The sequence below is a fragment of the Ictalurus punctatus genome, chromosome 16, assembly GCF_001660625.3.
Source record: "Ictalurus punctatus breed USDA103 chromosome 16, Coco_2.0, whole genome shotgun sequence".
Taxonomy (NCBI): domain Eukaryota; kingdom Metazoa; phylum Chordata; class Actinopteri; order Siluriformes; family Ictaluridae; genus Ictalurus; species Ictalurus punctatus.
Window position 1 is genome coordinate 9,709,902 of NC_030431.2, and position 27,139 is coordinate 9,737,040.

Sequence of the window (27,139 nt, forward strand, 5' to 3'; positions counted from 1 at the left end):
TGTAATGTTAAGTCCAGCAATTTAAAAAAGAAAAAGAAAAAGAGAGAAAGTTTTATTGATATTAACTATTTACTTTCACAGTGATGAAGCGAATTGTGGTTTGAGTTGTTATGATGTTGGGTTAATTGGGTGCAAGAACTTGGCAGATAGGTTAAAACAAGCAATGGTGGAGGTATTTTTACATTTCCTCCCTTAACTGCTAAAGGACAACAATATAACCATGTTATGAGGAGACGTCTAAGAGGACTCGGATCTGAAATAGGGCACTAAAACTATGACCACTTTGTGGTGGTGGTGGGGGACGGGGGCAAAAACTAATTTAAACAAACAAAAATCCAGATCCTGTCAATTAGCCTCCGTTTAATGAAGTATGAATCAGGACAAAAATGCAGATGTAAGCTTTTGTTTCCTTATTGCATTGGCTGGTTTATACTCTTGATTGACCAATCAGGATAGTGTTGCTAGGCCGCTCCTTTTTATCGGTTGGTTATCCTGTCTGTCATTCAAAATGAAGGCGGTATGTTAACCAGTGCGCCACCGTGCTGTACATATTTATACTGTACATTTATAGCCATGCAGGAGGAAGGGCGATTTATTGAATGTTTATGTAATACAAAGGTATAGTGACTTACTGTGCGTAAATTTGGACTTTAAGAAGAACAGAGACTGCGACTGAAACAGTTTTCCATTCTGAGGTACGGTCAGTCAGATTAGTCCTCGGAATTCAGTAGCATTTTGTACATAATTGTGACGTCTTAAAGTTTGGTATAGTTTTAATGGAATAATGTTGTTGTTGTTTGATGACTCACAGTTTGTGACAAAGTAGCGTTTATGAAAGTGGATGCGTAGATCACGAGTCGATATGGATGCAGGGTTCATTACGGATACCGAGGCTGTGCTTAAAATAGCATCTGCATCGATTGATAACGTAGAAGTAAAAGTATAAATAAATAAACAGGCTAAATAAATTGCATCCTTTACGTGGAAGCGCACTTGGGGATGACACCTTACTGTAGAGACCCAGAACCGTGGTCACGGTAATACAGCGCCTTCATTTCTTACACTAATAAACTTTAAGTGCATATTTTGTTAGTTCTGATTTATGAATTCAGATTACACTTGCATTCTTTATTCAAAAGTTGGCCACTCCGAGGAGTGAAGCCAGGCTAGCCAATCTGATTTGTAAACATTTTTAATGTTGTTTTGGTTTTTAATATTTTTAACATATTCCACTGCTTACAAGACATGAACGTGAATTACTTGTTTATTTACTAATAAGTAAAACACTGATGGCTATATTTTAAATTAGAATTAGACCATTAGATTTTTAAAAAAAATATTTTTTTAAGGAAAATATCTGGGAATTCGTGTGGACAATCTGTGATGATTCTTATTGTGTTAATATTCTGTAATAAGACATTAAAAAAAAAAAAAATTCACGTTGTCTTCAAGTAAACTTACTGCAATTTAAACATCCCCATTATGGAATGAAACAATTTTACTATTAGGCCTATAATCTATTATTATGTTGAATAAAAATTCAAGTTGTAAAAATTTCTTAGTGCTAGCAGTTATAATGAAATGAAACATGCATATTGCTGTTTAAAAATATAAATATAAAAGAGTGTGAAGTAAATGGTATTTACAGTTATATAGATACCAGTGGGGGGCACGTTTGTCTCGCACCCCCAGGGTCAGGGGTTTGAATACTGTGTCTGCCCTGCGTGCGCAGAGCTTGTGTGTTCTCCCCGTGCTTCAGTGGTTTCATACTCTGGTTTCCCTCTCCAGTCCAAAGACATGCGTTGTATGCTGATTGGCATTTCTAAATTGTCTGTAGTGTAGGATAAGCTGGATGAATAAATACCAGAATTAGGTCCAGTTAACAATCCATCGATCCATCGATCCATCCATCTTCTACCGCTTACTCCTTTTCAGGGTCACGGGGAACCTGGAGCCTATCCCAGGAAGCATCGGGCACAAGGTGGGGTACACCCTGGACAGGGTGCCAGTCCCAGTTAACAATATTAACTGTATATGATGATGTGTGCACAGTTAAATGGTCTGAGAGGAGGATTGTTGGCCAGAGGAAAGAAAGAGAGAATATTTCTGCCTTCTAGTGCTTCAGTAAACACTATGTATCTGAGACTGATCTAGGATTGAAAACAGTCGGTGCATTTTTTTTCTCTCACAGAATTGATGTTAATCCTGTTTTGTGCTTCCTTCTCGACAAGCTTAAATAACTCATCTGTATGATTCGTCCTGACATATAAAGATAGGAAAGCATACACTTCCCACAGTGTTCTGTCATTTGGTATCAAAATGGCCACAATCAAACTGTCTTGTTGAAAATAGACATTTTTTTTTGTTTTTTTTTTTTGTCTTTTCCTGTCACCTTACAGGCTTTCAGTTAATTTTGTGTCAGTCTCAGAAGCAAATCTGACAAAATATAATGGCCTTGCTGGACTGCTTAAGTTAAGTTGGTTGGGATGGATGGCAGTAACCAAGGTGTCTTGCTATTTAAGCCAACCATCTTGCATAGGGTTGCATTCAAAAGAAAGTCTTGCCATTATGTGAGCACACTTCAATCTGCGTGACACAAATCAGATAATGGGATAGACAAGGTGCAGCAGATGCTCATGGGGCCTACTTCTGTTTGGGTAGCATTACAGCTTTTTATTCCGTCTCTCTCAAACATTATGAAGCATATTAGTACAACTGGATATCAGACTGGTGTGCTAAATTTATATATAATAAATGAAATCCAGTGAGAGAATGCACCCATCATCTTCTACATTTTAAAGTACAAGATGAATTAAGCTTTTACATTATCAAATATTTTGCCAAAGTTTTCACTTTGATCTAGAGTAATATATAAAGATGATTCAACCCCAATTCCAAAAATGTTGGGACTATATGGAACAAGCTAATAAAAATAAAGAGGAGTGATTTGTAAATGTATTTTTACTTATATTTTAACAAAAAAACTTATAAAGATAATGTATTTGATGTTTTTTCCTAATCAACTGCATAGTTGTTTTTTTTAAATAAACATTTATTTAGAAATTGATGCTTGCAACATGTTCCAAAAAAAGTTTGGACATGGGCAATTTAGGATTAATAACGATGTGGCAAGTTGAAATAAAAAGGTGTTGTGAAACGGGTGAGGCAATCATCTAATCATAGTATATAAGGAGCCTCCAAAAAAGGCCTGGTCCTTCAAGAGCAAGGATAGGTCCAGGCTCACCAATCTGCCAACAGATGCATCAGCCAATAATCCAACACTTGGAGAACAACCTTCCCCAAAGACAAATCGGTAGGATTTTGGGCATTTCACTTTCCACAGTGTACAATATAATTAAAAGATTCAAGGAATCCAGTCAAATCACGGTGTGTAAAGGGCAAGACCGATCTCCGATCCCTCAGACGTTGCTGTCTTAAAAACCATCATGATTCTGTAATGGATATCCTGATATGGGCTCGGGAATACTTTGGTAAACCTTTGTCAGTCAGCACCATTCGCCACTGTATCCACAGATGCAAGTTAAGGCTTTACTATGCAAAGCAGAAGCCATACATCAACACTGTCCAGAAGCGCCGCTGACTTCTCTGGGCTTAGTTTCATCTGAGATGGACAGTAGCACAGTAGAATTATGTTTTGTGGTTCCGACAAGTCAACATTTCACATAGTTTTTGGAAAAAACAGCTGTCGTGTTCTCTGGCCCAAAGAGGAACAGGACCATCCAAGCTGTCATGGTATGGGGGTGTGTCAGTGCCCATGGCGTGGGTAACTTGCACATCTGTTAGGGCATCATTAATGCAGAAAGATATGTACACATTTTGGAGCAACATATGCTGCCAAACCATGAATTACAAGCGCATGGTTGCGTAAACAGAATGCAGGTGCTAGCATGGCCTGCCTGCAGTCCTGACCTGTCTCCGATTGACAATGTGTGGCACATTATGAAGCGCAAAATAAGGCAATGAAGGCCCTGTACAGTTGCGCAGCTGAAGAAATGTGTAAAGGATGAATGGGGGAAAATTCTGCTTGCTAAACTTAACCAACTGGTGTCTTCAGTGTCAACGCTTAATAAGTGTTGTTAAAAGAAATGGCGATGTTACGCAGTAAACAGTCAGCTGTCAAACTTTTATGGAGTGTGTTGCAGTCATCAGATTTGAAATGAGTGTATATTTTCAACAATAATTAAATTCACAAAGTAAAACCTCAAATAATGTGTTAATAATGTGTTTTCAATATAGTACAGGGTTAATTGAATTTTCAAATGACTTTTATTTACAGTATTTACATATTGTCCTAACTTTTTCGGAATTGGGGTTGTACTACCTAGATAAAGACAGTGTTGAGACTGTTGTATCCCTTCTGACTGCAAATGCTATTGCTGTACGTTTGGTTCTAATGTACGCCTCATATCACATCTTTAATGTGTGCATATTCAAAGTATATTTCAGCCTTCCCCGTGAAAGCACCATGTAACAAAAAGTTTCTTTTTAAATATGAGCTTGCCCTTTTGCAGCTGCATTAATTAGTTGAGCTCTAAATGACCAAATGGACACAGTGATGGCTAAATATACTCAAGAGCCTAATTTCAGCCAGCTGCTCAACTAAAGAGGCAAACACAAAAGCTGCTGTATGGAGTATTTTGTCTCCACTCCAGACCTTATGAATGCTTCTAATCAAAGGCATGGGTTAAGTTTACATCTGATATATCTGGACTCATCCATAGTCAAGTATAATCATACATAACTGTTTTTTCATAGTAATTATGTTTATGTAATGTGACATCATGGAGTTTGCTGAGCTCATCCGTGTGTTTTCTCATACTGATTGGATTAATAACATCAGCAGTGCTGTGCTGATAGCGTTAACACTTGTTGGACCACAGGACTGTTTGTTTGTTTGATAAGCCAGGCTACAGAGTCTAAAGAGAGATATTTTTTCGTGATGCAACATACTGTGGTCTTAATACAAGTTTTTGGTCTTTTACCAGTATACTAGAATTTAGAACAGGTATATACATACGTTTTTCCAACCATGGATGAAATTTTGGGGCTGTGCCGACTTCTCAAGTATATTAAATATATTAAAAAATGCATTTTATTTAATAAACTATTCTGAGAATTAAAACACCTTATTTTTCAATGTGGCATGAACACTGCTCAGAGAGAGGACAGTTAGAGAGTAGGGGCAGAGCTGCAGCAAAAAACAAATGAGAGAGAAAAAAAACAGACTGAGCTGGTCTCCTTCCCTATTAATGCTTTGATGTTAATTACTCTATGAGTGTGATTGCTAGCTAGTAACTTTAAATAGTCAAAAAGACAACAAACTGCTGCATTACCAGTACACCAATTTACATTACTAATGTAAATTCAGTTAGGCGGTCACATGAGTTTCTAATATTAGCATGTCAGAAATACAATCACCACCTACAAAGTGGACAGACCACTTGAGTAAAGTGATGTTGCTCAATAGCAGTATCATGGACTGAGTTCCTGAACTGACAAAATACTAGGGACTATTTTCCCTTGCTAGATTGCATTTATTGAGAGCATACATGTCCAGTTCCATCATTCAGTAACTTGGAAGAATCCATTTAAATACACTCAGACAAGACATTTTCAACCAATACTTTGAACACTCTTTCAGCTGCCTCACACTGCTGACTGTATACCAACTGCAGGCACACAACTTCATCTCCACTTCTTTTTTAAAGAAGCTGAAACAGTGATTTAACACAGAAATTCTTCATATAAATGTTAATAAATGTCTTGAGAATTAAGTAAATAGCAAGTGTAAATTGGATATAGTCACAACAGTAATTCTAAGGTGAATATTAATTATATATTACATATTACAGTTGTGGGCCGAACGGGTTGTGCAGTGGACAGCATTGCAGCCTTGCAGCTGAGCTTGAGTCTGAGCTCAGGTTAATCTCTGTGTGGTGTCTCACATGTTCCCCCCTTGTCCGTAAGTTTCCTTCATGTGGACAGACTTTACATGAAGGATTTTGATTGCCGTACGTACACTCATCGTCCACTTTATCAGGAACACCTGTACACCCACTCATTTATGTAGCTATCCAATCAGCCAATATGCACATACAGTTCATATTGGTTGTTGGTACCAGATCGGCTGGTTTGAGTATTTCAGAAACTGCTGATGTCCTGTGATTTTCACACACAGCAGTCTCTAGTATTTACACAGATTGGTACAAAAAACATCTTGTGAGCAGAGGGTCTGCAGGCTGAAATACCTCGTTGATGAGAGAGATGAGAGGAGAATAAACAGACTCGTTTGAGCTGACAGGAAGTCTATAGCAGAGGTGGGTAGTAACACGCTACTTTTTCTTTGTTACATTTACTTGAGTAACTTTTTTTTGGGGGGGGGGTGTAAAAAGTATGTTTAAATGGTCATGCTTATACTCTTACTCAAGTTAATTTTTAATCACAGAAATGTACTTTTACTTCGCTACATGCGGTGGTGTTAATGAATATATGTAGTTTTTATCGTTAGTTTATATCATGTATAATGAGGTCATGAGTCTCGCGATACACTGCAGTGGTCTGAATGCGGACGCAACAACCGCTCACTTTTTTTTAGCAGAGGCAGGACACACATACATGCTCACACACACACACACACACACACACACACACACACACACACACACAATCACTCACTCTCTCTAAACAATACACTTTCTCTTCTGTTCTTATTCATAGTCTGTTCTTTTGTTTTCTGTTGTCTTGTTTAAATGCAGATGCTGACAATTTTGTGTTGTTAACATGTGAAAATAAAGACAGTCAACTGTTGGGAAAATGTTTGTTATTTTTGGGATGTGTGTGAGATTTTGTGTTGAAAATGATGGGTTATTGTACTAATCACATGACTGGGATATGCTGCTTCATCTCAAACCCAGGTTTTATATCATATAAACAGAACAGACAGATGTTGATGGAGAGGTGTGACTTACAGTTCTCCATGTTGTCTGAGATTCAGGATTTCCCCTTCATTTCAATCAGATCTGAAGTAACTAGCAATTTTCAGTAGTTTTCTCAAGTACTCTTACTCAAGTAATTATTAGCATTATTACTTTTATTGTTACTTGAGTAATTATTTTTTATAAGTAGTTTCACTTGTACTGGAGTAAAATTATCCCACCTCTGTCCTATAATAACTCAGATAAGCACAGTTTACAACAGTGGTGAGCAGAAAATCATCTCAGAACGCACAACACAACCTTGAGGTGGATGTGGGTTACCGCAGCAGAAGACCACATCCGGTTCCAGTCCTGTCAGCCAAGAACAAGAATCTGAGGCTATCATGAGCACAGACTCACACAAACTGGACAGCTGAAGACTGGAAAAAGACCAGGAGGTGGTTTTTTTTTTATCTAATCTTCAACTGTCCAATTTAGGTGAGTCTGTGCCCATTATAGCCTCAGATTCCTGTTCTTGGCTAAGGTTTGATGTTTAACTTCAAGGTTTGATGTTTGCTGAGATGCTTTTCTGCTCACCACAGTTGTACACAGTGATTATTTGAGTTACTATATCCTTCCTGGCAACTCACACCAATATAGCCATTTTCCTTTGGCCTCTCTTATCAACAAGATGTTTCCACCGACAGAACTTTGCACACTTAATGTTTTTTTTTATTTATTTATCTTTTGCAACATTCTGTGTAAATGCTAGAGATTGTTGTGTGTGAAATTTAAACATTTAACATTTAAACCAGCCCTTCTGGAACAAACATCCATTCCACACTCAAAGCCACACACCTTTTCTTCATTATGATGTTCCATGTGAACATTAACTGGAGCTCTTGACCGGTATATGCATGATTTTTTTGCATTGCGCTGCCCCCACATGATTGGCTGATTAGATCACTGCATGAGTGTGCAGGTCTAAAGGTGTTCCTAATAAAGTGGACAATTAATGTATATTTACATTAAAACTAACTAGTAAAGAGAGATTCATTTGTATAAGTGTTTCCTTTTATAATTCATTAATATAATATTATATAAATGAGTGTATTGATGGCAAATGTCTTCAGTGATGTCATTGATGTCATAGTGAAGTTTATTAATGTACAGGGGCTATTTACTGTAAAAGAAGAAATGTATCAAAATTGGGTGCCTTAACATTGTAGTGAAAACATGCAAATGAAATAAGAATTGAATACGAATTTCTATGGCTTTTCTGGACCAACTGACCAGTGTCATTATCCACATTATTTACTGCCCTCCTTGGTAGACAAGGATGTTTCTTGTAGCATACAGAATGTTGCCTCTCAGTCTTGCTTATCATACTGTCATAGAACACCATTGTCTGTGATAGAATATTGGCTGTCCTTGTATCTCTCATTGCATAATGCCCATTATATTATTTGTCTTACTACCACTCAGTGTCCTCAGTTCAGCTTTAGTACAAAACATTGAGAGTAATTTTATTGGCTGTGTGTGTGTGTGCGTGTGTGTGTGTGTGTGTTTATGAATAAGCAGGGGTGAAAGTAAGTTAAAGCCACATAATTAATCTGCATATATGTGCAAGGGTTTCTTGTGAAAAACTATTCATAGCTCTCTTTTTTTGGCTTGTTCTTCATTGTACACTGTAAAAAAAAATCTAGTTGAATTTACTTGATTCAAATGCGTATATCGGTTCCATGTGATTGAATTGAGTTAACTTAACATAATTTGTTTTCATGTATACAAAGTGATTTTATCATGTATTTTCAATGGCCTGAATAAAACTCCACACTCACACCTGAGCTGAGGATGTAATTAATTTATATACTTAATTTAAATAGTATAGGTATAGTAACTGTCAGTGCCAACATTACATTACAGCATTTGTCAGACACCAGAGTGACTTAGAATTATCTCATTTATACAAGTGAGCAGTTGAGGGTTAAGGGCCTTGCTGAAGGGCCCAACAGTGACAGCTTGGCAGTGCTGGGATTTGAACTCATAACCTATCAGAAGTCTTAACCGCTGAGCTACCACTTCCCCAAGAGATTTCATAATGTTTATGTTAATACTGTGTGAATTGGTCACACTCACTTTACATAATTAAATCTCATTAATTAGAACATTGTTTTTTTTATTTATTCTTATATTTTTATTTCAACTCAAACAAACAATCTCCAGTTTCATTTCTATTGAACATTTCTACTGAACATTTCTTCTGAACATTTCTACTGAACATTCCTGCTGAACATTTCTAGTGAACATTTCTGCTGAACATTTCTAGTGAACATTTCTGCTGAACATTTCTGCTGAACATTTCTGCTGAACATTCCTGTTGAACATTTCTACTGGACATTTCTACTGAACATTTCTAGTGAACATTTCTGCTGAACATTTCTTCTGAACATTCCTGTTGAACATTTCTTCTGAACATTCCTGCTGAACATTTCTAGTGAACATTTCTGCTGAACGTTTCTATCGAACATTTCTGCTGAACATTTCTACTGAACATTCCTGCTGAACATATATTCTGAAGATATCTGCTGAACATTTCTGCTGAACATTTCTACTGAACATTTCTGCTGGACAATTCTGCTGAATTAGAACATTGTTTAACTTAAGTTTAGCATAAGCAATGGAATCATGTTTTGATGAGAAGCATAATATTTTTATGCATGTATATATTTTTTTTAAATCCAACTACATACTCCATTTTTTTCAGTAAAGAGGATTAGGACTTGTTTATTAGTCTAGGCCTATTCAAAGGAGCTAATGACTAAGGTCTGGTTCACACGTACTCTGTTGCTCTGCACTTATATAGCGCTTTTTTAATCTTAGGGGTTCCAAAGCGCTTTACACTGGTTCTCATTCACCCATTCACTAACACACTCACACACAGATTGACACCAAAATGTAATTTCACCATAAATGCATATAATTAAAGTATACTACTGTTTTCACAGTCATCTTATTACTTTAAGTCCAGGGTAAAGCAAAGAAAACCACAACACTTACCAGGAGTTGCAAAAATACCTAATGCGGTCAAAATTATATCTAAATTATATATTTTTTAAAGTGAAATACACCACATAGCATGTTATATTGTGTGTGTGTGGGGGGGGGGGGGGGGGGGGGGGGGGGGGGGTGGGGGTGGCTCACATCTCAGCAGAAAGCGGCAGGAATCACGTGACAGGCTGGTGTTCGGAGAAAGTTGTATATGACCCGCAAGATTTCTTGTATAAAGATTTAAATACAAAAGAAAAGACATGGGAGGCAGTTTCCTCGGATGTTTGTGTTGATGGTAAGTTTTCATTTAAAATGTTTGTGATATGACCTTTTCATTTTAGAGAAGTACCACGTTTAAATGTTTTGCCACTTGCTTGAGCAACGTAATATATAAATCTATATAGATGTAACAAATGGAATCTTATGTTGTTTATATGTATTGTGTGAAATATGTATGTGTGAAACAGGCGTAAGAGGGTCTAGCATGACTTTCTGGAGTCCTGAGAACCTTCTATTCAATTGTTTAGAACCTTAAACTGCTGGGCTACAAGTGCCCTATCAACACACACACACAAATACTCTCTCTCTCTCTCTCTTTAGTTCATAATTATTAGCATGTCTTTTGTGTCCCCTTCCTCCAAAATAGGTGTGATCTCTCCTCTTTTGAGTTCCCTCACGGCTCCCACCTCTGTGCTCCACTGCTTCCCCTGCAAGCCATCCTAGGCTGATTGGCCATTCCCACTGCACTCCCGTGTTGTCTCACCTGCCACTGCTGCCATGACACGCTCTAAGACCTTTCAGGCCTACTTACCCAACTGCCATCGCACATACAGCTGTATCCACTGCAGGGCTCACTTGGCCAACCATGACGAGCTCATCTCCAAGGTTGGTACCAGCCCTTTTATGTTGTTTTGTCCTTTTTATTTGTTGTTTTTTTGTGATTTAACTAAGCACATGTATGTACTAATTCAGATTATGGTAATAACCTTTAATTATGGTTTGAGATATTTCCTTATATTGTAATAAACAAAAACATGTCTAGACACATTGACAAGAAAGCAGTCAAATTGTCTCAGAGACTTCATTCATGGAGACAGTACTGTCTGCCATGTTTTTCAAATGGAACAAACGTTCACCAAACTCTTATAGGGAGAACAGAAATGTGGGACTACCCTTTGCTGAGGAGTTTGACCACAGTTGCTGTTCAAAACCTGCTTCATTCTTAGACATCTCAGGGGGCACGGAGGTAGTGAAAACATTTATAAACTCAGCAAAAAAAAAAGAATCGTCCCTTTTTCAGGAGACTGTATTTTAAAGATAATTTTGTAAAATCCAAATAAGCTTTACAGATCTTTATTGGAAAGGGTTTAAACAATGTTTGTTCAATGAATCATCCATGCATCCATTTTCTATACCGCTTATCCTACTGGGTCACGGGGAACCTGGAGCCTATCCTAGGGAGCATGGGGCACAAGGTGGGGTACACCCTGGACAGGGTGTCAATCCATCGCAGGGCACAATCACACACACACTCATACACCCATTCATACAATACAGACACTTTGGACATGCCAATCAGCCTAACATGCATGTCTTTGGACTGCGGGAGGAAACCGAAGTACCCTGAGGAAACCCCCGCATCATGGGGAAAACATGCTAACTCCGCACACACACAGGGCCACGGTGGGAACCCCCAACCCTGGAGGTGTGAGGCGAACACGCTAACCACCAAGCCACCGTGCATCCCTGTTCAATGAACCATAAACAATTATTGCATATGCACCTGTGGAATAGTCCTTAAGACCCTAACAGTTTACAGGCGGTAGGCAATTAAGGTCACAGTTACAATAACTTAGGACACTAAAGAGACCTTTCTACTGACTCTGAAAACAAACAGAGGAAAGATGCCTGGGGTTCCTGCTCACCTGTGTGCACATGCCATAGGCCTGCTGCAGGGAGGCATGAGGACTGCAGATGTGTCCAGAGCAATAAACTGCAATGTCTGTAATGTAACGTTTACATGGACAGCAGTAATCTAATTATTGACCTTACTCTGAGTAAGATAATAATGTGATTAAGGTGTTTACATGAGTCGCTTTTAGAATACTCCTGTCATGTACATGTTATAGGACATAATTAGATTAACAGCACGTCATTACATCACCGCGCCCTGACGTCCCTCCAGAATTTCACATATCAACATACAGTTCGTCTTCGTTATGGTACTGTGTACAGTTTTGGGTGTTTTTATTTAATTTTTTTACGAACGCTTTAAGTGCAGATAATTAATTGTCATGCTATACGTGCTAATAGACAACTGCTTGAAGCCGTGAAAATTGTAGCCGTGTACTGAAAAATTTGTGTGTGTGTGTGTGTGAACACTTTGAAAGAAAGAAATTATACTGTACTGGAAATAACAAATCCCACCCCATGTATATGAGTCAAAGAAGGTTATTGAGCTGAAGATTTTTGCATTATGTAAAGAAACCAGCATTTAAAGGGTTAAAATTCTGACAATGAATGTTTGTTAATTATGATCAGAATTGATGCTGGTAAAAAATCGAAGTCAGTGAAAGTGGAAAATTATATATATATATATATATATATATATATATATATATATATATATATATATATATATATATAAAATGTTTCTATGACAGTTTTTTGACATGGACATTTTTGTCCTTTATAGACCTGGGTGGTGGGTTGTTGTTGTTTTTTTTATCTGACACTGCATAAAAAATATAAATGCATCAAAATTAATGTTGTTGTTAATCACTGACATATCAAAGATTGTAATAATCAGAGAAAAAAAATCTGCTTAGCATTTAGTATATGGAAAATAATATTTATTTATTTTTTTCATTTTAAAAAATCATCTGTGTCATTATGTAAACAAGCCAGCATTTAAAGGGTTACAATTCTGAAAATGAATGAATGTTTGGTAATTATGATTAGAACTGATGCTGGTAAAAAAAAAATTGACGTCCATGAAAGTGGAAAAAATATGAATATACAATATTTTAATGGTTTTTTTTGGACATTTTTGTCCTCTATGGACCTATGTGTAACCTTGATGCACAAGGATTAACTACGACGGTCTCTTTGTGTCATGTCACACAACAAATTTTGGTTATACAGCTGTTTATGGAAACCTCAATATCTCAGCTCAGGATGGTTCTAGATCCTTGGAACAGAAACAGAACTCTAGCGCACATTACAAGGTACATGAAAATGTAGAAACATTGAGGATATTCTTGTTCCTTAGCCTTAGGATTTAGGTCCAAATGTAATGCTCAAGATTGCTCACAGTTCCACATTTAGTGTCAGTTTATAATGAGAAGGGTTTGAGTCTTATTATTATTATTATTATTATTATTATTATTATTATTATTATTATTATGTTGGGGGAACCTAGGTAAGTATAGTGTGCATGCAGAACAATTCAGATTTGACACTTCTCTTTTTTTGTGGGGGTGAGAAAGTGCTTTTTTATTATTATTATTCATGATCTATCACATTGTTTAGCTCCATCATCCAAACTTACCTGCTTGTAATTTTCTAGTAGTCCTGAAGACCTTGGTTAGCTTCTTCAGGTGTGTATGATTAGGGTTGCAGCTAAACTCTGCAGGACAGTGGACCTTGAGGGCCAGATTTGAAGAACCCTGATCTGTCATGTTGGTACAGTTGGCATGCATGAATAGATTTATCCAAATATGAAATTACACTGTTCAGTTGGGTGGTTTACAAATGAACAGTGTCATAAACAGAGCTGTGGTGGTGTTTCTACTGTAATAAAAGTAGTAAGTGACCACAGTTCAGAAGTAGAAGGAGAAACACAACCAACTGTTGAGTGGTGAGCTATCATAGCAATTGTAGTGCTAAGCCATCATAGCAAAACTGTACATAACAGTTGCATTTCAAAGCCATCTTCATGGTTTTTAAGTGGAACCAGAGTAATATTATTGATCTTTAGGCTGTCCATGTGGGGCCATCCTCATGCAACAACGAGTGATTTCCAAATGATGAAAACTCCAACCAGAAGTAGGGCATCAGGATGGATCAGGCAGTTCCGGAGAGCAGAAGGGGTCAGGATCACTGGTATCTCAGGAGTGTCATGTGTAACTCAAAAGAGAGAGAGACAGATCATTAGGTATGCTAATTGTAGCCTAATGATTAAGGACAATGTACTTTGTGTGCAGAGTGCAACCAGGGACTCTGGCAAGACAAGCTGTGACAGCATAACTAAAAGGGAGAACCAGAAGGTAGCACAGACATGAGGGCACCCTGGGACATAAAGCAGCCAACCACTCCACTGTCAACAAACCTTTGTGCATGTGTGAGATTGGTAGGCAAGAGCATCCAGACATCTCAGTTCACCACAACACTCTATGCCATTGATTGAATCCTCCAGAACTGCTGCTTTACCTGAAAAACTATTCACAAAAGGCTTAACTAAACAAATGTGTTATCACAGCCTAGACTTAAACACTGAGACTGTGTATTGGAATGCTGTTCCATAACTGTGGGTTTGTAAGAGAAAGATCTGCATTACAGTAATCCAACCTAGGGGTAACAAAAGCATGAACTGCTTCTTCTGCATCGTGTAGTGGCATTATATTTCTTATCTTAGCAATATGATCTGAGATGAAAGAAGGCTATCCTAGTAATATTATCTATCTATTATAAAAGAAGACCACTTAGCATGGGTAACGCATTCACCATTACATTCAAACAATACTGCGCGAAGTGCACAGCAACACAAGGGGTTTAAATGACAACCACAATCAAACTAAAGCACGGACACCTGGAGTAAATCAAGACACACCCTCGAACATCAAACAGTGCTTAAACAGAGGGAGAACCAAAACAAACAAAGGTGCGTGTCCATATCCAAGAGTTTCGTGCACGCGTGCTCTCTGAAGCCGCTCATGCATGTCGACGCCGCAGTGCCATCTGCTGGTGGGAGCGTAACACAGAAGCTTTTGATTCAGGAATTTTGACCCGCTGATATAGGAAGTAAAAGCTGAAATAAATCTGTCTCTTAGCTATAATGTTGAAATGACCTCTTATGGAAATAAAGTATATACTCTAATTGATTTAACACAATAAATGTATGGTAATATGAAATGTGTGGAGTTGTGAAATATTTGAGTGTTTTTAGCATAGGTATGTGCAAACTGTTGGCCTCAGATATATGTTTTTAAACCATAATATTATGGCGTATATTATTCACTTAGGGGTGTACTCAATTTTGTTGCCAGCAGTTTAGACATTAATGGCTGTGTGTTGAGTTATTTTGAGGGGACAGCAAATTTACACTGTTACACAAGCTGTACACTCACTACTTTACATTGTAGCAAAGTGTCATTTTTTCAGTGTTGTCACATGAAACGATATAATCATATATTTACAAAAATGTGAGGGGTGTACTCACTTTTGTGAGATACTGTACCTTTATATATATATGGCCAATTATTACTTAACTCACTATTTAAATTTAGGTCATTTACAGCTCTCTTGTTGCAACACTGGTTAGTTCATGTACTTAAAAACAAACTCTGCTTTTAGCAAGCAGTTCCCAAATTTTTTTATGATTAAAAAATATTTTTACATTCAATGCAGTCTGGCACATAAGTAACATGGATGGATGATAAATTTTGACACAGTTTGTTTGTGTGTGTGTGTGTGTGTGTGTGTGTGTGTGTGTGTGTGTGTGTGTGTGTGTGTGTGTATGTGCATCCCTGCACATGAGAGTCTGAGGGTGGTGAGCAGAATGTTGGTCAGTGTGGCACATTCAAACATTTGTAGCACTTGAAGGCATTAGGGGAAGCTGACTGTTTCTCAGAGTTTTGTTGGCCCCAGCAGCAATGATTGGAAATTACTGCCAATTATAAACCAGTGTCAAGCAGAGCTTCAAGTCATAGGAATCCAAATTATCTGAGAAATGGTTTTTAATTTAGTTTAACATGTGTGTTCTACATTTACTTTTGGTTCAGTCTTTGCTTTGGCTTCAGACCAGGGGTGTGTCTCTCTGTCTGTCCGTCTGTCTATAGATAGATAGATAGATAGATAGACAGACAGACAGACACTGCCTTGTCAAAAGAAAAAGGGTCGCTGTTTGGATTTCCATAAGCAAATACTTAAGAGTCTATGATTGGATCATTATTGCAGTGATTAATGTGTTTTAGCTGGCAACAGTACTTTTAACCCTAACTCATGCAGTATGTAGCTTCTCATTTCTTAAACAACCATGTCAAAAGACGTACCCCCTGGTCGTGGAAAAGATGTTCCTGTGTTTCAGAAGGAGCAAATTATTACCTGCATCAAGAAAACAACTAAGGAGGTTAAATTATTAAAACCTGGAAGAATAGTGGTGAACTTTGAGGAAGAAATGTGGTTGTAAAAATGAATGTTCAAAATCCTGAATGATGGTGACCGTAGATCTTTAAAACGTTTAGTGAAGTCACATCGTAAAAAGCGCAGTAGAACTCATGGCTGTGTTTAATAGTGAAAGTAAGAGCATTTCCACATGCACAATCCCAAGAGAATTTACAGGATTGGGATTAAACAGCTGTGTGGCCTAATCAGATAAAAATGACTTTAGTTTGTTAGGGAGTATAAAGATTGGACTGCGGAGCAATGGAAAAGGGTCATGTGGTCTGATGAGTCCAGATTTACCCTATTACAAAGCAATCAGGGTAAGAAGTGAAGCACATGAAGCAATGCACCCATCATGCATAGTGCCTACTGTACTGTGTTATGATCTGGGGTTGCTTCAGTTGGTCAGGTCTAGGCTCACCATTTTATCCCATCAATGGATTTTTTTTCCTTCCTTGATGGCACAGGCATATTCCAGGATGACAATGCCAATATTCATCAGGCTCAGATTGTGAAAGAGTGGTTCAGGGAGCATGAGGGATCATTTTCACACATGAATTGGCCACCACAAAGTGCTGACCTTAACTCTGTTGAAAGTCTTTGGGATGCTGGAGAAGTCTTTACAGAGTGGTTCGACTCAATCCGTCCTCAATACAAGATCTCAGCCAAAAATTAATGCAACTCTGAATGGAAATAAATATTGTCACATTGCACAAGGTTGTCAAAACAATGCCACAATGAATGCACACTGTAATCAAAGCTAAAGGTGGTGCAACGAAATTTTAGTGTGCAACTTTTTTTTGGCCAGGCAGTGTATAATATCATTGCAAAATTCTTTAACCTGATTCTTTAATAGCACTGTAAGGGTCCACTCACTGGTCCAACGACGGTATCCAATGATGTGGTAGAAGGATTCCCACGTGTTCCTGTCTTTTTGAAGCGATGTGAATATATTTAAATTTGTCATTCCAATTCTGCTTGACTCTCTCTTAAATTAAATCTGACTCCAATTGTAAAATCCTCAATGTTGTATTTATTTCTTAGGTATTCATATTTTGATACTTTTGATCTTCTATACTTGATTAATTCTAATTTATTCTATACTTTAAATTGTGCTTGTTCATTTGGATTCCATGTCGAGTCTCGCACCGGTCGCATGCAGTCGCATGCGTGTGATAGATTGCTATTTGGACATCTCAGAAACCTTTGTCAGGGCAGAAATGCATAAAGCATGAATTGACCTTGATCGGATTCAGTCTGTGTTGGTGCTCCCCAGAATGGGAGGATTTGGTTCGCTATCACTCGTGGCACTGTGTTTTCACTGTTATTGCAAGTGGGAATTGCTTCAACCCATTTAGAGAATTTATCAATTATCACTAGGCAATAGCAATATCCCCCCTTTGCACTGGGTAGTGGAACAAGAAAATCTATATGTAATAATTCTCAAGGTGTTTTTTGTGGATCTGGTCTGCAGAATTTTGTTCAACCAGGTCTATCTTGGTTGATGGTTGCACATACAATGCATGTATCACACCATCTTACAATGTCTGATGCCATTCCCGGCCACCAGAAGTTCTGTTGTATCAGCTGTTGTGTTGGGAGCTGATACGTGTGCATAATCAGGCTATAATTTTATCATTGGTTTCTAGAGGACCTCTGGAACAACGTATTTTCTATCCCTTAAAATCACGGCCTCTGTGACCTTGACTAATTGGTCCTGCTTTAATTGCGGTGCAAGCTCTCCATCAGAGATTTTATGTCATTTTATGTCGATGGGAGTAGCCTGAATCTTTTTGAAGCAATGTGAAAATATTTAAATTTGTCATTCCAATTCTGCTTGACTCTCTCTTAAATTAAATCTGACTCCAACTGTAAAAACCTCAATGTTGTATTTATTTCTTAGTTATTCATATTTTGATACTTTTGATCTTCTATACTTGATTAACTCTAATTTATTCTATACTTTAAATTGTGCTCCTTCATTCGGATTCCGTGTCGAGTCTTGCTCCGGTCGCATGCTCGGATCTCATGGTCACAAACTGGCCAGTCTTGATCATTAGCCAGAGGTAATTGATTAATACTATTTAGAAGACCGCCCTGTGCTCGCCCTTTCCTAAATAGTACTTTATTAGTTCCCTTAGTTAGTAACACTTAATTACAGTAATGTTATTTCTAGCCAGAGGTCATGACCACTAAATCTACAAAGATAGACCAATAATATCTGAGTAGAATTAGCTTTATATAATCATGCTATAGTTTTCTATGTACACGTTAACTAGAGGAATATTACAGTAATCAGAGGTTTAGACTTCATCCTATTTAGACTTGGTTGATCAACTTTATGTTGTCCTAAACGGATATTTCCTATTGAGCCTGTACACTCTAAGTACACTTAACCGAATGCCAAATTGTTAGCCTATACTAACCTGGTCACAGATTTGCTGTAACAACGACTTACCGCAATTTACTAGAGACAATAATTTCAGAATAATTCAGAATATAATCGAGTCTAATAATTTATTTAACCAGGTATGAAAACATCCAAATCCAATACTACTATTAATAAGAAAGAATTACATTCAACATTACATTCCAATCAAATTCAAAACATAATAACACAACATAAGAGTGACAATACTTACATACCTGGTAGAGAAAAACTACACACAGTGATCGTGTGGGAGATCTGTCTAGAGATTCCCCGAATCTTTGGCCAGCTCTCCCCTCAATACCCAGACGCTCTGTGGGTCCACCAAAAGGTGCTGTTTGTGATTATAATTTGATGTCTGTGGAAGGATGTACCTTATTTACATACAGGAGGTAATTTGAGTAAGGGACCCTGCTAGGGTATGCCTTTAATGGCATGTAATATTTTTATTTGAACTGCTATTGAAGGAATGAGACCATATGTTCCAGTTGCACTGAAACCTTTTGTATAATATGGTAAACATGTATAGTTGACATCTTATTCGCATTAAAACATGTTATGTAATGCATTTAGACCTTGGGTGTGTTTAAGGTGATCTCAATACAGAGAAAGAGAAGGGTGTGGGGAGAGAGGAAGTGAGGATCTTCCAGGCTGACTCTGATGGAGATGCTAATTTTTGAGGTGATCTCAATACAGAGAAAGAGAAGGGTGTGGGAGAGAGAGGAAGTGGGGATGTGCTATCTCAGGTGTGGATGCTAATTCTGTGAGAGAAAGATTGTGTGTTCATTCTCGAAGTCGTCCTTTGTCCTCAGAGAGTAGTTCTCTCCAGGTTCAGACATCTTGGCACCAGCCTTACAACACAGATATTGACCTCCGCTCCCCACACCTTCAACTCTTCGCTTGGCATGCAGAGTGAACTTTCGTGTCAGTATCTGTAGCGCTAGTCAAGGTATAGACAGAGATTACACATGGGCAAAACTATTCTGCAAATGCAGGCAGAGAAATGTTAAAACCGAGTAAAAACAGAGTAAAAACTGTACAATTAATTAAACAAAAATAACATTAAGGAAAAAAGAAAGGGAAATAGTTTATGGAAACACAGCTCAGATTTAAATGTAAAACCAATTAAAGTAACATCATAGAAATAGAAACAATCATTTTGGATACATAAAAGATATAATATGTGCGCAAGTGCTATACAGTAGCTTCTTAGTCCGGCCAATAAAGCACCAATAAAGCTGGAATCTTTTGATAAACAGCCATATGGCCAGGGACATTTTGGGTCACTAATCACTGGCTTCCCTGTAGTTTGCATCCTCCTAGGGAAACCCCATCTGCCAAAGCTTTCAGTATAGCCATGATACAATATTTTTCCTTCGTTTGTAGTGTTTTATTGTTATGAGTGTTCTGTTCTCAGTATGTTTGAAGCCATTTACTTCAATAAGACAAAGTTGTCCCAGGCAACTGAATCAGTATTTTTTTTCTTGCAGTCTTTTCAAGGTAGTCAAGGCAGAGCCTATCTGTTCAACTCTGTGTAAGTGTCTGTCTCTGAGTAATTTTTGTAACTCAATACAATTAGAGCATTTTTGGAATGTAATTTAATTGTCCACATGTTTTAGTAGCTGAGGCAGTATTAGCTTCATCTTTGCTTCATATTTTTCTGTTTTTAATTTTACCTCTTTCTCTCCCCCACATTCAGAGTAAATATTGGTTGTGGGCCAGCAGAAGAGAGGGTGCTGCTGACAGGTCTCCATGCTGTGGCTGACATCTACTGTGAAAATTGCAAAACCACACTGGGCTGGAAATATGTGAGTACCTGATAATGTGCTTTCATTGAGCAATCATGCACACTACAAGTCCACTTACACACATTCATGCATGACACAACCTTGACACCGGACACAAACGCTTCAGATAGACACACTTGTTTGAAGAGGGCTGTCTTCTCACTTATCTATGAACGGCTGCATTCATGCTGCACTTGTGAAGAATGCAGCTCAAGCTGGAGATTTTCTGAGACATCTCTAAGAGAGATACTTTATTTGTGAGGCTTAACATCTTCAGATATAGAAAAGAAACCTTAACTGAAAGGGAAAATGTTATTATGTTGTCCAAAGAAACTCACTGGACCTAACTGTACAGAAAGTACAGAAATCACCATCTTCTTATACTAGCTGCAATGTCTCTACTTATCCAATATACTGCCATTATTGTGTACCATTATAATCACGATTGTAAACTACTGCTTTCTAAGTTGAAGAGTGCCAGGAAAGCAAAAAATTGTGAACAATGTGTAAACTTTGAAAACTATACTTAGTGCATGCTGATGGTAACAGAACTGACAGAACACAAACGTGAATGTGTAAGGAATAAAACACAACAGGGAGAGCTGTTTTAAGAAAAGAACAGTGGTACCGGTAGGACTTCAGCCACAAATGTTTTTGGGCTGTAGTTTTAATGTAGTACACAGCACCACGGTGGAGGGAAGGGGCAATAATAAACTGCCGCGCAATCAAAATTCATGGAAATGGTCCAATATTATACTTTTTAAAACTACAATATGTCTGAATCCACAAATAAGTGAAGCCAATGTTACATATTAGAGTGAGCGAATGCATTCATATTGGCAAGATGTTAGATAGCACTACACAGCTAGCTAGTCTAACTAAACACAGACTGCTACCTTTCAGGCCAGGTGATGCGGTATAAAAACCATAACAATATGCACAATACTTGCACAAAACTTTAAATTCACACTTCCACACTGCATGTAGTTATAAACTAATACAAACAAAGATACTAAAATAGTTCATGCTAATCTCCTAGAATGGCCCCAGGAAAATAATCAACAATTGGGTGGCGTGATGTGGCCCAACACAAACCGGAGTGTTCTGCCCACCCTGAAGTTGATTATTTTCCAAAGACAGCACATCCTGAAGTGTTTTATTCCTCTTTTACCCCAGCAAATTTACAACCATTTTAATTTTTTTTTTTTTTTTACATTTCTTAATGACATACACATCACCTTTTAAACTATTTATAAGTTATTAGCAAATGTTGTGGCATGTCTGTGAGAGAAGTTAGTTAGTTAACTGCTACAGTTCTTCCCTCATCAGCCTCCTTACATAAATGTTAAGTATACATCTCCACAAAAAGCTTTATCATGTCAACAATTTCACTTCTTTTTTTGTGTTAAATAATAACACGTTTTTAATCTGTTAATTACTAGACTTAGATTTACATGTGGAACATCCCTGTGATTTAGTCGATAGTATAGAAATGATAAGTATCAGAACATGCGCATTAATATAAACCCATGATTTGAATTACACTATAGGAAAGGGTTGAGTTGTAATGTATGTCCAGTTTAATAGGAACAATTGTATACTTATTCATTTGAGCAGTTACATAGAGCTTTGTAGATATTACTACTAGAGATGCACCGATACTAAATTTCTCAGCCGATACTGATAACCAAATATTCAGAGTCATATTGGCCGATACCGATAGTTCTGCCTTTTATTCCTTCTTTTAAATTAATAATAATTAATTCCACAATTCTGAAGGAAATGCAAATAAAGCTTTATTCTCTCCATTTCAACAAGTTGTTTCACAGTAACTGGTCTCATAAACAGAAAACACATTACTCAAATTAACATTAACACATGAACTAAATTCTAAAGATTAAAGTAAGATTTCTTAACTTATTGAATGTTATTAATTCATATTAACAGAATTAACTGACTGAATTTGAAAAAACCTCCTGTTAGGCTTCACATTCACTCACCACAAACAAAAGCATTTCTACATCATCACTGACATCAAACTGGAAATATATAATATAAACTTTTTATATATAAACATTAACTAGATATGAAATATACTACTCTACAAATATATTTTTCTGTGCAATATATACTTTATTGTCAACTCCTTTGCATTTAAATCTTTCAACAGTGTACTGCGGCTTTAATTCAGCGCAAGCAGCTCGAGCACCGTGGCAAAAATTTTTTAGATTTCACTGCTGCAGCGTCTGGTGTTAAATTTTAGCAGTGCAGAGATTACAGAGCTTACAAACTGCAGTTTTGTCATCATACCACACAAGAGATATCATATTTACACACAGCACGAAATCGATGTGTTTTCCCGCCCTAATTGATTGACAGAATATAATTGGCCCTGAACATCAGATGTTTTTAAACTATCGGCCGCTAGCGTGAAAAATTGCCTTTATTGGACAATACTGATTATCGGCTTATACACATCGTGCATCTCTAATTTACATCTGTACAGGGTAAAGTAGCTTAACAGAAACCCATTATTTTTGGATTCATGGCATAGTTTGACCTTATATGACAGGATTATAGATGACTATCTCTCTCTCTTCCTTATTAGGAACATGCCTTTGAGAGCAGTCAGAAGTACAAGGAGGGTAAGTTCATCATTGAGCTCGCCCACATGATCAAGGACAATGGGTGGGACTGATGCCCTCAATACCCCTATGGACCTGTGGCATGAATGCATAGCTTGTTCCTGGAAACTCACCCCGCTGACCTACATCCTGAGGATGTGATATATATCATCAGTGCTGTGCCTCTCCTGTGTGCACATGTGTGCGTGCGTGTGTTTGTCAGAATCACATTAAGAATTTGCATTCTAACAGAGTTATTGCTATAATCAAGTCAGCAAACCCAGTGCATCCTTATAGCACATCCATGCTTGCATAAAGACCAGTGAAACCAGGTGGAATCGGTTTCACAAAACCCACTTCAAATCCACTTGCAGGCTTCCCCAATGGCTGGACCCATGGAGAAAATACATTTAGTGTAGCAACTTACACAAGTGACTGCTGAACATTTTACTTGAGATACAAAAATACTTCAAGTGTCCATCAAAAGAACAGTTGCTTCTTTCTTGCTCCCTTTTCTTTGATGGTTTGCACACAGTTTATTTATACGTGTATTTATTGACTTTCATTTCCTGTGTTGATTATGATCTTTATGTTGAACTTGTAGCAGCTTTTTTCAGTAGTAGCGTCTTTATATGTCCTTTCTTTTCAGAATGTTCAACCTTTTTTCACATGTGTACTGATTGTTATATATGGGGTAATACATGGGTTCAACCTCCCCTCAGTATTATGGATATTTGGTTAATATTTAAGATTGGGCGTGTGCTCTGTCTCTCTCTTTCTCTCTCACTGCCATCATCATCATCATCAACAACAACAGCATAATAATAATAATAATAATAATAATAATAATAATAATAATAAAAATGTGATTAACTCTGATTTTAGCACAGTCCTCCTGCTTAAATCAGATCAGACCAGTAAGATCACCAGACATCACAGAAAGTAATTTTAATAAGCTATTATAATAGGCCCCATGCATAACCAAAGACTTCTCAATCAGCAGAATGCTGACTGAACTGTGAGTTCTGTGTCCAGCATATGTTGCATTATTGTGTGTAGATTTCTAAATGCGATCATATGGTAATGTTTTGTGTCATTTGGAGGTTGCTGGGTTTTTTTTCAAGTATTTGTTTTGAACATATGCATTACGCAATTATGTATAAGCACATTCAGTGTATATTTATTATTCATCTATTAGTTATGAATTATTTTAACACACATGTCTGTGAGCTATAAATTGATCCCACTATGGGCGTGTGATAATTCCTCCTTATTACAGTTTATAATATATAATTTTAGCATTCATAACAAGGAAAAATTTATTGAGATTGAATCAGTATGTTTAAATCTGATATCAATAAAGCTGAGTTTATGAATGAGTGTTTGATCTTCCATTTCCTTTCACTCTTCATACTGGAATAGCACAAAAATAGCTATAAATCACAAAAATTGGGAATACAATCTAATAGGATATTTATTTTGCCTAACTGTTCATACACGTAAACATGCAGGTTACAACTGTAAAACTATGATAAGCTTGCTGAGGAGAACAAAACACACATAAGCAAAGCCCAAATAGTCATTCAGGGCATTGCCTATGTAACAGCGGTTCTAGAGACCTATCTGTTTGTGTCATTGCAAGTGTGTGTGTGTGTTTGTGTTTGTGGTTACTGGGGGTGATGGAATTAGGCAACACTGTTTACAGGAGCAGATGGTAGGCACCCTCTTCAAACCATGTGAATGACTAATAATGCCTGTTTTCCCTAGCTGAGCTGATAGCATGGTAATACTGTTTCATACACATTCCAGTAAAATCAAGTCTATACCGCTCGAATTTGAAGAGCGTGGCTTAACATCTGCCTTTGCATTTGTTTGGGTGGCACATTCACCACCCCACCCGTAGTTAACAGCAAAGGATTAGAGCAAGGGATCAGGTTCAGTCAATATGAAAATGAAAATGATTGATAGTAATACTAAAAGCTAGAAACTGACATAGCTAGCAGTGCTCATTGTATATGGAAAGAAAGAATGACATTGCTATAAATGAGGCAGTGGGTGGAGGCCTCCTGGGCCCCTCCCCTTCTCTCGGCCAGCCAAATCCACAAGATCTAAAAATATATGCAGGGAAACTGAGAGGGAACATTTCAAACCAAAGGCAAATTACCTAAACACAGGCATAAGCATACAGAATAGTCCAGTAATATTAGTCCTGAGTGAGGTTTCTCTCAAGAATAACTCTCATCATAAAGGGGTTCTACTCTGAACCTTTGAACAGTTGTTAAAATACGAACATTCAACTACGAAACCCATTGTGCCAGCTTGTTTGCAAACATAAACTAAATGTAGAACTCATCTTTGTAATTGTGTAGCCTTGATTTTGAGTGGCCTGTGGTGGAGTTTAATAAGAAAGGTAAAAAAAACCTCAACCTAAACATCATTTTCAGCACATACATATTCCATGTCATAAAATACATATAAATCATACTAAGACCCTTACTAGTGTCTAAAGTGTCCGTAGTTTATGAATGGGTATGTGAGTGTGTATGTGATTGTACCCTGCGATGGACTGGCACCCTGTCCAGGGTGTACCCCGCCTTGTGCCCGATGCTTACTGGGATAGGCTCCAGGTTCCCCCACGACCCTGAAGAGGAGTAAGTGGTTGAAGATGGACGGATGGTTGGAAGACTCTTACTAGCAATCTATCTCACCTACTTTTGCTAAAAGCCAAAAAATACCAACATAAAAGCTGAAAGGCATAATTTTTGAAGGTTTAACCATTTCACTGAATTTCCCAGAGCTAATCAGCAGTAAAAAAAAAAATAAAAAAATTCTTCTGCAAACTACACAGCTGAGTAAGTCCTCATTTGCACCCTGAATGTGCAGCTGGTATAACTGAAATTAGCCAAAGTCCTGCCATAATCTGATCAGCCCCATCTAAATGCACTCATGTTGGGCAGTAGGAAACCTGGATCACAACTTGTGGGAAAACAATAACTATCACCAGAAATTATGATGACTTTACCCTATACTAAACTTTTTTTTTTTTTTTTTTTTACAATAAATTTCCTTTGAATTTGTATATTTTAGGGAGAGATAGAGGTTAAGGCTAGAAGGGTTTGCTTAATCAGACAGTCTGGAGGTTGGAAGAAAGGTTGGAAGAATGTGGGGTATTTACTTTATCATTTCAGTGCCAGATGGAGAATGGGAGATCAGGGCTGGGGTAATTGATGCATCACTGCCATAGCCGGCATGATAAGGTGGGCAATCGACTGCACTCTTCCCTTTCTGTATCTACACACATTGTGTGTAGTACAAACAGTCAAAACTAGTTGTGCAATGAATTTAGCTGAGAAACAAAGAAATTCCCTCCAAGCAAAAATTGTAAAGTGCCACTGCTTAACAAATGTGCTTAAGGCAGATTGGTTGTAGAAAGTACTAAACTGATTGGTTAATTAGCTATGGGAAATTTTCTGAAGTGAGAGAGATTGACGTTCGAGTAGAATACAAAAACAGATACAAATGGGAAGTACACTATTCTGTTTTTTTTGGGGGGGGGGGGGGGGGTTTAAAAAAGAACTCTTCCCAGAAAGCTTCACTTTGAAACTTTGTCAACTATAAATAACAGTTCCCTAGACATTGTTGTTTTGAAACAATTAGTGTGCTTAATCAGTCACAAAAAAAGTTATTTTTTGTAGTAGTTTTTTTCTCGCAATTTTGAGTTAATATCTCACAATTCTGACTTTATTTCTCACAATTACAAGTTTACATCGCAAAATTCTGGGAGGTTTTCTCGCAATTTAGATTTCCACTTTACATTTAGTGATTTACCTAGAATGCACTGACAAAGCATCAATCATTCTCTATAAATAGGCTATATAAGAACAACACTCATCAGCTAGTCAAGTATAAATATATTAAAATTCATCCTAT

General features: G+C 37.4%; 1 protein-coding gene across 1 annotated transcript; it reads left to right on the plus strand.

Moving 5' to 3' along the window:
- Positions 1 to 93: 93 nt before the first annotated feature.
- Positions 94 to 24,571, plus strand: ypel2a (yippee-like 2a). The gene is made up of 5 exons (XM_017488527.3): positions 94 to 695; positions 10,633 to 10,871; positions 20,289 to 20,332; positions 20,498 to 20,606; positions 23,194 to 24,571. The coding sequence occupies exons 2-5, from the start codon at positions 10,764 to 10,766 to the stop codon at positions 23,281 to 23,283; spliced, it is 351 nt and encodes a 116-aa protein (XP_017344016.1). The 5' UTR covers positions 94 to 695; positions 10,633 to 10,763; the 3' UTR covers positions 23,284 to 24,571.
- Positions 24,572 to 27,139: the final 2,568 nt, after the last annotated feature.